The following is a 12,317-nucleotide window of genomic DNA, read 5'->3' as shown; positions in this document are numbered from 1 at the left end:
TTAGCCTGGGTCACTCTTATTTTTGACCTGCACTTTGTTATAAAAGCCTGCCTGTACCTAACCCTTGAGGTGTCCAGCTGTGGCTAACATGCCTGAAGGATGTTGGCAAGTCACATTAGGTGAGGCTAACGTAACTGTGTCCGGGTAGGACAGTGTCCTAGTGGACCAAAGAATGACCACTTATCCTCTCCCCGTATTCTAACCTTACCTGGAACCCTGTGATCTCGGGGATTATGGGGGGATCTGGCCAATGTGACAAGGAGAACAGTTTGATCTTAATACTCACAGTATCAAGATGCTGCTTAATTCTTCTTGGATTTAACAGGTGTAGATACCAGTGAACCAAAACGAAGCGTCTGGCTTTAAGATCTATCATACTATCATAACTACTTCTATGTGTCTCTTGCTTTCTTTCAATTAGGTCATTTAATACACGGGCGAAACATGGACTTTGGAATATTTCTTGGGTAAGTCAAGAAAATGGTGTGTTATCAGTCCTTAAGAAGAGTAGATTGTATTGTACTGATGAAAAGTCCCAAGTCATTCTCCAAGTGTGACCACAAGGGAAGAACGTGGGTTCCTTAGTGCTGGGACAAGATGGGCACACTCTTACTCAGTTGTTTGTGAGTGCGTACCTCAGTGGTACCTAGTGAACAGAGATCTGGAACACGCTTGAAGGCCCAGATGCACGTCCAGCTTATTGCTTAAAAGGAAGAATATCTCTGGCTGATGTGGCTCAGTGGGTTGAGTGCCTGCCTGCGAAGCAAAGGGTCGCCAGTTTGATTCCTGGTCAGGGCACCTACATGCCTGGGTTGCAGGCCAGGTCCCCAGTGGGGGTGGGGGCGCATGAGAGGCAACCACACATTGATGTTTCTCTCCCTTTTTCCCTCCCTTCCCTTCTCTAAAAATAAATAAAATCTAAAAAAAAAATCTCTAAAAAAGGAAGAATAGCCTTCTGTTTTATGTCTCAATCTTTCTGGAAAAAGTGTAGTCCTTTTTACAATGAGGGCTAAGTTTGAATCTGGGGTGTACCGTTTGTAGGCTGTTGTATTGGGAGAACGACTGAGCCTCTCTGAGCCTCAGTTTTGTCACGTGGAGAGTGGAGAGCAAAGCCCCTATATTATGGTAAAGTTCTTTTTTATATTGAATTGATTGGGGTGACACTGGTTAATAAAATTATATAGGTTTCAGGTGTGCAATTCTGTAATACATTGCCTGTACATTGTACTGTGTGTTCACCACCCCAAGTCGAGTCTCCTTCCATCACCATTATCCCCCCTTTACCCTCTTCTACCTGCCCCACCCTCTTTCCCTCTGGTAGTCACCATACTGTTGTCTACGTACCTGAGTTGTTGTTGTTTGTTTGTTTTTGTGCTTAATCCCTTTATCCCCAACCCCCCTCCGCTCTGACGCAAAGTTCTTGTTAGGGTTGATCATTAGGGATTAGATCAAGTACCTAGTATAACGCATGGCCGTCATCATTATCTTCATCATCATCATCATCATTGTTCTGAAATGTCACTAAAACTTGTCTTTTGCAGGTGGAATATAAATAATAACACCTGGGTCGTAACCGAGGCACTAAAACCGTTAACAGTGAACTTGGACTTCCGGAGAAACAATAAAACTGTCTTCAAGGCGTCAAGCTTTGCGGGCTATGTGGGCATGTTAACAGGATTCAAACCAGTAAGGACTGTCCCATTACGTAACATTACAGGTAGCTCTGCATCCTGCTTTTCCTCTCTGTGAAGGGTGGATCTAAGGAAACGAGGACCTAAAAAGAATATGGAGCCCCTGTTCACTCGTTTGCACTGCTTGTCACCTTCGCAGGAGTGAGCTCACATGGTAGAGGGGAGTAGAGAGGAAATGAAGGCTCCTGAGCCCACTCTGGGGGCAAAGTATGTGGCCGGATGGCGGGGCTGGGGAATGGCCGCCTGGAACCTGGTCCTGGGTCTGCCACGCAGACACGTTAGGCGTGAATTCTCTGCACTGCAGATTCTTCATTAGAGAAGGGAACTACTTACCTCTCACACGGGGGGCGAGAGTGCTTTGAACTTCTAAAACAGCTCTGTCAATAGCAGGTGATATAATCATGGTTTTGATTAATCGTTGCACTCCCCACGCCCCAGTCCAGGCCTGGGTAGACCACGCAGACTACGGCGAGAGGGCCTTGCACAGGGCGGTCTCGGTTTCTGACTTCACTCCTTTCTTTTCTCAGGGACTGTTCAGTCTTACACTAAATGAGCGTTTCAGTACAAATGGCGGTTATATGGGTGAGTAGACCGTTGTTAAGCGAAATGGGGAATTTCATGGGTGTTTTAAGAGGAGAGCTGGCTTCACCCTGTGGTTCACAGTCCCAGCTGTTCCAGGTCTGGTGACCCTGTGTGTGTTTGCTCCCTGCCAGGTGTCATCGAGTGGATTTTGGGGAAGAAGGATGCCATGTGGATAGGTTTTATCACTAGAGCAGTCCTGGAAAACAGCACAAGGTAATCTGGTTGCTTTATCATCAGATTTAATGTTTATTTTCTTTCACTTCAAAATTATTTGTATTGATATAATTGATGTGTAACATTAATTTAAGGTATACAAAAGGTTTTGTTATTTGTATGTATTGCAAAATGATCACAGTAAGTCTAACATCCATCACCACACACATTTTTTTTCCTTCTGAGAACTTGTAAGATGTACTTTTAGCAACTTTCAAATATACACTACAGTATTATTAACTATAATAACCACATTATACATTACATCTCTAGGACTTACTTTATATTTCAACGTTTTTACCTTTCAACCTCCTCCACTCATTTCACTAACCCAGTCCCCATCCTTGACTGACTCTGACAACCACTCATCTGTTCTCTGTGAGTTTGATTTTTTGTTTGCTTTTAGATTCCACATATGTGAGATCATATGGTATTTGTCTTTTGCCTTTGGATTTATTTCACTTAGTGTAAAGCCTTCAAGGTCCATTCATGTTGTTGCAGATGGCAAGATTTCCTTCTTTTTTATGGCTGAATAGTATTCCACTGTGCGTATATATCATATGCACACCTCATGTTCTTTATCCATTTCTCCGGCAGTGGGCACTTAGTTTGTTTCCATGTTTTGGAAACAAACATGGTGAATGTTTGGCTATTGTAAATAATGCTGCAGTGAACACGGGGGTGCAGGTATCTTTTTGAATCAGTGTTTTCATTTCCCTCAGCAAAATACTTCCAGAGGTGGAATTTCTAGACCGCATGGTAGTTCTGGTTTTAGTGTTTTGAGGATCCTTCGTACTGGTTTCCATGGTAGTTGCACCAATTTACATTCCTGCCAACAGTGCACAAGGGTTCGCTTTTCTCCACATCCTCACCATCACTTTTATTCCTTGTCTTTTTGATGAAAGCCATTCTAACAGGTGTGAGGTGCTATGTCACTGTACTTTGGATTTCTGATTGGTGATGTTAAGCACCTTTTCATGAACGTGATAGCCACCTGTTTGTCTTCTTGGAAAAATGGCTAATCAGAATTTTTGCTCATTTTTAATGGGATTATTTGGGTTTTTTTGCTGTTGAGTTGCATGAGTTCTTTATATATTATGGATAGTAACCCCTTATCAGATACATGTTTTGCAAATCTTTTCTCCAATTTAATAGGTTTTCTTTTCATTTTGTTGACAGTTTTCTTTGCTGTTCCGAAGCTTTTTAGTTTGATGGAGTCCCACTTATTTATTTTTGCTTTTGTTGCCTTTTGGTGTCAAATCCAAAACAATCATAGCCAAGACCAATGCTAAAGAGCTTACCACTTATTTTCTGCTAGGAATTTTATGGTTTTAGGTCTTATATTCGAGTCTTTAATTCATTTTGCATTGATTTGTGTGTTTTGTGAGATAGTGGTCCATTTTCATTGTTTTGCATGTGGCTTTGCATCCAGTTTTCCCAGCACCATTTATTGAAGAGACTATCCTTTGAAGGTACTTCAGTGTGTACTGAAGATACACATTGGTGTATCGCGTAATTGCTCTGTCTAGTACTGTCTAGTATTGGGTATTCTTGGCTCTTGTAAATTAATTTACTATATGTGTATGGGCTTATTTTGGGGCTTTCTATTCTGGTTCCATTGAGCTGTGTCTGTGTCTAATGCCAATACCATACTGTTTTTATTGCTATAGTTTTATAATATAGTTTGAAATCAGAACATGTGATTCGTACAGCTTTGTTCTTTCTCACGATTGCATTTGTTAGAGTTTTTTGATTTTTGTTTCTGGCTCCATATAAATTTTAGGATTATGCTGTTTTCTTTCTGTGAAAAATGCCATTGGAATTTTGACAGGGATTGCATTGAATCTGTAGATTGCTTTAGGTAGTATGGACATCTTAACAATATTAATTTCTCAATCCATGAGCATGGAATATCTTTCCATTTATTTATATCTTCCATTTCTTTCATCAGTGTCTTATATTTCTCAATGTGCAGGTATTTCACCTTCTGGGTTAAACTTATTCCTTGGTATTTTGTTCTTTTTGATGCAGTTCTTTTAATTTCCTTCTCGCAGTTATTAGTGCATAGCTACTGATTTTTGTTGATTTTATCCTGCAACTTTACTGAATCTATTAGTTCTAACAGTGTGTGTGTGTGTGTGTGTGTGTGTGTGTGTGTGTGTCAAAATTGTCTTCCAATTTTCTATGTATAATATTATGTCATCTGTAAATTGCAAGTTTTACTTCTTCCTTTCTGATTTGGATGCCTTTTGTTTTTCATGCATAATCGCTCTGTCTAGTACTGTAAAAACAATACTGAGTAAAAATGGAAAGAGTGGGCATCTCTGTCTTGTTCCTAATCTTAGAAGACAAGCATTCAGCTTTTCACCCCTGACCGTTAACTGTGAGCTTGTCACATGTGGGCTGCATTGTGTTGAGGGACATCCCCTCTGTACCCATACTTGCAGTTTTTAATCATCAGTGTATGTCGAAAATTGCCAAATGCTTTCTCCTCATCTGTTGAAATTGTCGTACGGTTTTTATCTTTTGTTTTGTTAACGTGGTGTATCACATTGATTTGTGGTTGTTGAGCCATCCCTGCATCCCTGGGGTAAATCCCACTTGATCATGGTGTATGATCCTTTTAGTGTGTTGTACTTTATTTTAAATTACTCACACTGAAATATAAAAAATTTTCCGGGTTATCTTCCATTGAAGAATTATTTCAGAGTTTCTGAGGTGAACCTCATATTCGAGTCTTTAATTCATTTTGCATTGATTTGTGTGTTTTCACACAAATCATTTTTTTTTCATTTACGTGTGTGTGTGTGTTTAGAGGAAGGAAATGAATTGTCAAAAAAAGTAAGGATAATGCTACTATGACAAAAAAATAACCCATACATAAAATAAAAATTGTACAATAAAATGTTCATTTAAATCATAATGCCTGTTAACCTAGAAGTTAGTCTATGCAGAAATCTTATAATAGCAAAACTGCCTGTAGCCAGCACTACATTAAAATGACTTAGAATAAATTGACAATTCTATTGTTACTGCTTTCCAGGGAACGAGCACAGTAATTTTTTGAAAATCCACTTCATTTATGAATGGCCCCCATTTTTAAAGTTGGCTCTACTCCCTAAGTCCTGTCTACGGTAATTAGTTTGCTCTGTGGTTTAGTGAAAGGCATCCACGGTGAGGGTGGGAGAAGACCCCTCGAGGCTGCTGTGTCCCTCAGGCTGGAGTGGACGTTTGAGGTCTCAGTGTTCTGCCACATCCGAGCTGGAGCTGGTCCTCCCCGAGCCACTGCTAACCAAACCTTTTTTAAAGAACATGTTCCTCAAATATTTGTTTTCACTTAGTACCTATAGCTAAAAATTTTTGATGCCATGTCAACTAAAACTTTTTGCTTTTTAAAAAACGTTTTTATGTAGTTATGAAGAAGCCAGGAATATACTGATCAAAACGAAGATACTGGCCCCGGCGTACTTCATCCTGGGAGGCAACAAGACCGGGGAGGGCTGTGTGATCACACGGGACAGAAAAAAATGTCTGGACGTGCACGAGTAAGTGCCCGCGTTGCGGCAGAACAGAACTACGGCACGGACTGACGGAGGTCCAGGCGTGAGTCCTGAGGAGTCTCTCTTTTTCTGTTTAGACTCGACCCCGAGCAGGGTAGGTGGTATGTGGTGGAAACTAATTACGACCGTTGGAAAAATCCCTTCTTCCTTGATGACCGCAGAACAGCTGCAAAGATGTGTCTAAACCACACAACACAAGACGTAAGTAACACAAGAAATGGGGACGTTCAAGATTACGTTGGTTCCGGCATTTTTCTCCGGCTTCTATGGAATTTATAAACCTAGTTCTATCCAGTATTGAGGGAAAGTCCCACTGAGTTTTTGTTTTGTTTTTGAAGAGCTAAATTTTGCTGTACTTACCTTTTTTATTCTAATTCTGGACACAACTCGGTGAAGTTGAATGACAAACAGGCAAGAATTAAAGGGGGAGGAAGAGTCAGAAAGAAAAAGTGACACATTAGAACCACTACTTCTGCTCCTGACAGTGACCCCGAGGGAAATTCATTTCGGGAGTGGGAGGGAGACTGATAGAATGTCTTGGTTTCCGACCCGTCTGTGTGAGTAGGGCTGTTGACATCTGTGTTTAATGTGCTGAACAATTTTTGTGTTTTAGAAAATCTCAATACCAACCATATATGATATCCTGTCAACAAAACCTGTCCTCAACAAGGTATTTGGAATTTTTATTGATTGATTGATTGATTGTAGAGAGAACAGAGGGAAGGAGGTGGAGGGAAGAGGGGAGGCAGACCTACGGAGACATCGACATCAACATCAACGGGCTGTCCCGCTCACGTACGCACTCATTGGTCGATTCTTGTGCGCGCCCTGACCGGGGTCCCACCTGCAGCCTTGGCGTACTGGGGGACGATCTCTACCCGGCTGAGCTCCCGGCCAGGGCTTAGAAGTATATACATGTATTTGCTTTTGGGGAAAGGATTTCGTCCTGTGTTTCATCTCCCCCCGCTGTCCTGGGAGAAATCAGAGCTAGAATCCTAAGTCATGTTCAGCTTAAGGCTGATTTTTAAAAATGCTTTTGTGTGACCAAAATAGTAACTGCTGGGATGTGACAAAGAAACCGGCCCCTGTGGCTTGGGCATCCAATTTGATCAGAGTATTGTTCCCAGTTTTACTTACATGGCATTGAATTAGGTGTAGCATTTTAGTCTTTACTTCTCCCAGAGATCTTATGCTGTCCACTACAAACACCTAAAACTTAACACCCTCCAAAACAGAGCTTTGTGTCTAGGTGGTTAGGGTTTCCCTTTAACGTTATTACATCTTTTATCTTTCCCTCACATTATAGCTAAAAAACACACCAAGTTTCCTAAGCATCCAGTTTGCTCACAGTGCCTGCTCCTTGTGTATCACACACCAGGATTCCCCCTTGGTCCTCTTCCTCGGCCCTCCCCCCAGCCCTCCCTGGCATCAGTGCGCCTCCTTTACCTCCGGCAGCACAGACTCCTCCTGCTGGGAGCGTTCAGATCAGAGCCTGGCTCCTCAAGGAAGCCTTCCTTAAGCCCCCTGGCCCCGCCATACTTCTTGCTTTGTCCACGTCCCGTTTGTGGGAACTTGCAGTGGTCATTTACAGATTCTGTGCCTTGTAATCTGCATGCCTGCATAGGGTCCCACTGTATATGCTTTAAGGGTGAGGGCAACCAAGGAAAACTGTTCATATTCCATACACGTGAAGCTTTGCGTGACTGCAGATCGCAAATGCAAGGTTCAGTCAGTCTGACAGCACTGGTGGTGAAGCAGTGTGCTGCTCTGGAATACGACCTTGTGAAGAACTCAAGGTTCTCTCCCAAGCATATTTATATGTGCAACCTGGAATAACAGCCTATTGAAATCAGTTGTTTTTAGCATTAACTTATTAGTTACTTACCTTCATATAACATTTATGTTTTTATAATGTAATACTATACATTACTTAATATTAGGTAACTTTATAAAGCAGTTCCACGAGAAACGTCCATATGATCAGGACATCTTGGAATTGAAAACACCCTTACAGTAAAACTAACTGTTGTTTCAGCTGACGGTGTTCACAACCTTGATGGACGTCGCCAAAGGTCAATTTGAGACTTACCTGCGGGACTGCCCAGACCCCTGTATCGGGTGGTGAGCACACGCCTGGCCTACAGAACGCGCTGGGGCGCGGTGGGAGCTCTCGCATGGCTGGCCTGTGCAGCCGCCTGCCCTCGGACCAGCAGCTGAGACTCAGGGCAGGGCCTCTCGAAGGCATGAGCTTGTCCGTCTCGGTGTGTTTACACTTCGCAGGCTATTTGTGCAGAAACAGCTGTTTGTTCTCACGTAAGTGAAGTACGACAGTCGTTCAGAATTTGTTGTTTCATTTCATTTTGACATTTGGGGGCGGGGGTGGGTCACCTATTGTGGGACCCACTTCCACGGAATAAAGCAGTCTCTGTGGGCACTGAAATCTGCACATCTGTATAATAGTTACAGTAAATAGTCCACGTTGTTTTTCACTTTTATCTACACATTTGTAAGTTTTTCTATGCGATTGTCTTTGCTGTTTGTGACAGCAATATCATTTCACCAACTTTGACGGGAGGGAGATGAGACATTCAACTGTATTATTTCTTAATGGACAACACTCGGGGCCTGACTCTGCATGGCAGTACTTGCGGGGGTTGATGAAGCGGTCGGCATGCAGGGTAGTGCTGGACACACAGAGTGGGAGTGTTCCCTTTTCCAGAAGCACCCTACCTCCCAGAGACCCCAGGAAGCTAGTAGCGTCAAAATCTGAGCTCCAGGTTCCGGGATGCACAGTGAACAGGCCAGGCCTGTGGAGAATGGGAGGTGGACCCACTGTCTGAAACGTTCCTATGTATCACCCACTTAATAGTTTTTCTTCTGATCAGTATGTATTTTTTAAAAACTTAAGTTCAGTTACTAAAAATGTTTTCAGCAATCAACACATTTATGAAAAATGCTAACAGAACGTGTTAACTTTTCTAACTTTCACAATGAACTGTGAAATGCATGCCAGCTGGCATGGCTGTATCCACTTCATTTCCGTATCAGCTGTACGCACGACGTTGAATAAAGTCACTGGAAGCAGTGTTGCAGTCTTGTGCGCTGACTGCGTCTGTGCCCGCGTGTCTGTCTGAGGGTGGGCGTTACCGTGGGAAAACCAAAGCCGAACAAGTCCGAGTTAAATTACAAGACTTGGGCAAGTGGGCCATTCAGTGTATGACCAAACAGCTACAACTTCCATGACTGATCCTCGCCACTTCCTAGCCCAGTGTGCTCTTCCTCCGACCAAGAGCCACAGGCTAACCCTGGAGGATTCCAGTGTCCAACTCTGAACGGAGTATGAGTATATAGTCACATGAATGTCTTGAATCTCACCATAGAGATATTCTAGGATTTCAAGGTTGGAAGACTACATTAAAACAGCACTTAAGGCTAGGGATGGGGCTGCCGTGGGTTTTACAAAGCTGAGAGCAGTGCTTTTCAACCTTTTTTATCTTATGGCACGCCTCAACTAATTACTAAAATTATGCAGCACACCAAAAAACATTTTCCACCAAATCTGACAAAAAAATAAATACAATTTTGATTGATTACTATAGTAATAGTAATCACCTACCCTTTTTGCTCCAAAGTGACTTCAAGATCAGGTGCCTACACCGGTATGTAAGTATTTCTGTGTACCAGAAAAATTACCCAATCAGATGCAACCTTGTTATGCACTGTGACTGATAAGGTTCAACTGTATTGTATGACCTATATATTTATGGTTCAAGACAGGGCGTTCACACCAGATGGCTATTGTGTTGGCTGTTGTAATTTTTAAATGACAGTCCAAGGCAAAAGATAACTACATACTAATACCATACTAAAGTCAGGTATTGCACATTTTAAAAACTGGTACACAGGTTGAAAATCACTGGCCCAGAGGCCATGGGAAGAACAGGGTTCCTCTATGAATAGCACCCTTCTCCCGTGCCCCGTGGTACGGACTGAGGAACAGGCCCCAGAAGGACCTCTAATGAAAAGTAACAAGGCCATGTGTTTTTAGGCTGTGCCACCTGCCAAGGAAGGGCCAGAGCCTTGCAAATCACGAGATGACTGACCAAAGCTGAGGTCACACTGATCCTTATAGTTTAATCCTAACCCAATTTTGTCTTGTTTAGTGACTTCAATGAACACTGATAATTATTTGTATAATTGCTCATTCGCTGATTTCCATTTTTAATTCTTTTTGTAAATCGTCCTTTGAAAGATACAGCTAATTACCATTTGACAAAATGTAAACACTAAAGCACCCTTGGATCCAGTTCTTTCATTTTGCAGATAGGAAAATGAGGAACAGAGAGGGTTAAATAGCATCACTATGTGTTTTTTTTTATTCCTCACCCGAGGATATATATGTTTGTTTTATTGATCTTGGGGAGGGAGGGAGGGGAGGAAAGGGGAAGAGAGAGAGAGAAACATCCATATGAGAAACATTACCAGTTGCCTCCTGTACACGCCCCAACGGGGGGTCAAACCTGCAACCTAGGCATGTGCCCTGACCGGAAAGCAAACCTGCCACCTGTTTAGTGTACGGAATGATGTTCCAACCAACCGAACCTCCTGGCCAGGGCAGCGTCAGTGTGTCCTGTGCATCACGTTCCCAACTGTCGTAGTAATACTCTCTGTGCTTTATCACAATACTGCCCAAGTAGTATCTGTGAAAGAACTGTAAGCTAAACAACAAAAGGGCTCTGGTGTATTGAAATGAATGCTCATATTTATACGAAAAAAAAAAAAAGCTGCAGTCCACAGTCTTGTCTAAGCTGAGCTCTTGAATCCTGACAGTCCAGTAGAAGGTACAGAGATTTTCTAGGTAAAACTCTAAGATGACCACTGACATTACATTAGAAAACATTTACATTCTGAAATATGCCTTACTTTTCTAGCTATTACCAGAAATTTTACTCCAACACAACAGAATTCAGTGGCGGACCAGAGAAAAGGGTTGTTAGAAATTCACCTGCGGGACACCCATATAATCCGCGTTTGACGACCGGCGGTAGTGGGGCACAGAGACAAGGAGGAAAAGACAGGGCAATCATACGTCATACAGTCCGCAGTGAAACAGAATGATACAGTCAAAAAGGCGATCTGAAATACGAATTTTGTAGCTTAATTAAACTCCATTACTCTATGTCAAACATTAGGGGTGTGTGGGGATAATAGGAGAGAATGAAAAAGGAGAGAAAATAAAACAGACAATAACCAGAGTGGTAAAAGTGGAACTGTGGACAACTCCACATCTAAGATCCACTCTAATGAGGGTTCTTGAGACTTTGCCTCCTTAGGTAAAAAGGGGACAATTATGACGAGTACAGAGCCAGGACATGTCAGAAAAGAATGTTTGCTGAGCAAAAAGCATACAGAAGCAAGTGTGAGCTCTGGAAGACCCCTGCTTTTCTCCAGCACGGATACACATGTGATGCACAGGTACACACGTGTGCAGCACTCGTCATCAGAGCATTTCCACGAACACTTTCGAGGGAGAGACTAGCCCATGCTCCCCTTCCAGGAAAATACTGAACACCCAGCAGGTGAAGCAGCAGCGTCTGTGTCCGCAGTCTCACTGCGGAGAGAGGTTTCATGCAACACTGAATACTGCGCTACAGTGAGTCGGTACAGCACGTTCTACTTTCAAAGTCCTTTAGTGATGTCATCTGATCACCAGAAGGCCTTAACTGGGCTGCTGTACTCTGGGAGATACAGTTCATTACAGGTGAGGAGCTCTTGCAATATGACAACTTTTACAACTATCATTTATTTTAAATTAATCGCATGTGATTTGATAGACCTAAATATCAGGGATAACTAACCACATGCAGAAAGTTTTAATGAAAAAGCATTCCATAAGAGAGAACTCTGCAGTACTGAAACTTTTATGTTGGGGTCAGTTCTCAAGTCAACAGCTTTTTGTCAACCGCTGGCCCAAACCTTTTGTATGGATATTTGAGACCGGACAGATGATATGAACCGATAAGATTAAAACACTTTTTATATAAGAATCAAAGTCATTTGTAAGCAAAGGATTCCCCTCTGTGCCTCACTGGAAAATGAGCCCACCGGAAGCACCAGTGTGAGGCAAGCGCCAGCCATGTAAAGACAGGGAACGCTGGAGTAACTAACAATCAGAGCTGTGCAGCGAGAACAACAGGAAATGCTGGCTCTTCCAGCAAGGTGCCTAGGTAGCCACATCTGCATGGTGAAATAAATGAAATCCAGAGCCAAT

At 42.5% G+C, this 12,317-nt stretch overlaps 1 protein-coding gene across 1 annotated transcript in view; it reads left to right on the top strand.

The window, feature by feature from the left end:
* Positions 1-9,138, top strand: part of ASAH1 (N-acylsphingosine amidohydrolase 1) — a 28,999-nt gene extending 19,861 nt beyond the window's left edge. Inside the window, exons 7-14 of the mRNA XM_045821376.1 lie at positions 422-467; positions 1,542-1,686; positions 2,219-2,273; positions 2,405-2,486; positions 5,900-6,031; positions 6,124-6,247; positions 6,660-6,716; positions 8,082-9,138. Coding sequence (XP_045677332.1) covers positions 422-467; positions 1,542-1,686; positions 2,219-2,273; positions 2,405-2,486; positions 5,900-6,031; positions 6,124-6,247; positions 6,660-6,716; positions 8,082-8,171 — 731 coding nt within the window. The 3' untranslated portion in view covers positions 8,172-9,138. The remainder of the gene's footprint in view (positions 1-421; positions 468-1,541; positions 1,687-2,218; positions 2,274-2,404; positions 2,487-5,899; positions 6,032-6,123; positions 6,248-6,659; positions 6,717-8,081) is intronic.
* Positions 9,139-12,317: the final 3,179 nt, after the last annotated feature.

The sequence above is a fragment of the Phyllostomus hastatus genome, unplaced genomic scaffold, assembly GCF_019186645.2.
Source record: "Phyllostomus hastatus isolate PE091 unplaced genomic scaffold, TTU_PhHast_1.1 phas_scaffold_46, whole genome shotgun sequence".
NCBI lineage: Eukaryota > Metazoa > Chordata > Mammalia > Chiroptera > Phyllostomidae > Phyllostomus > Phyllostomus hastatus.
Note: the sequence above shows the minus strand (reverse complement) of the source record. Positions and strands in the feature narration are given on the sequence as shown.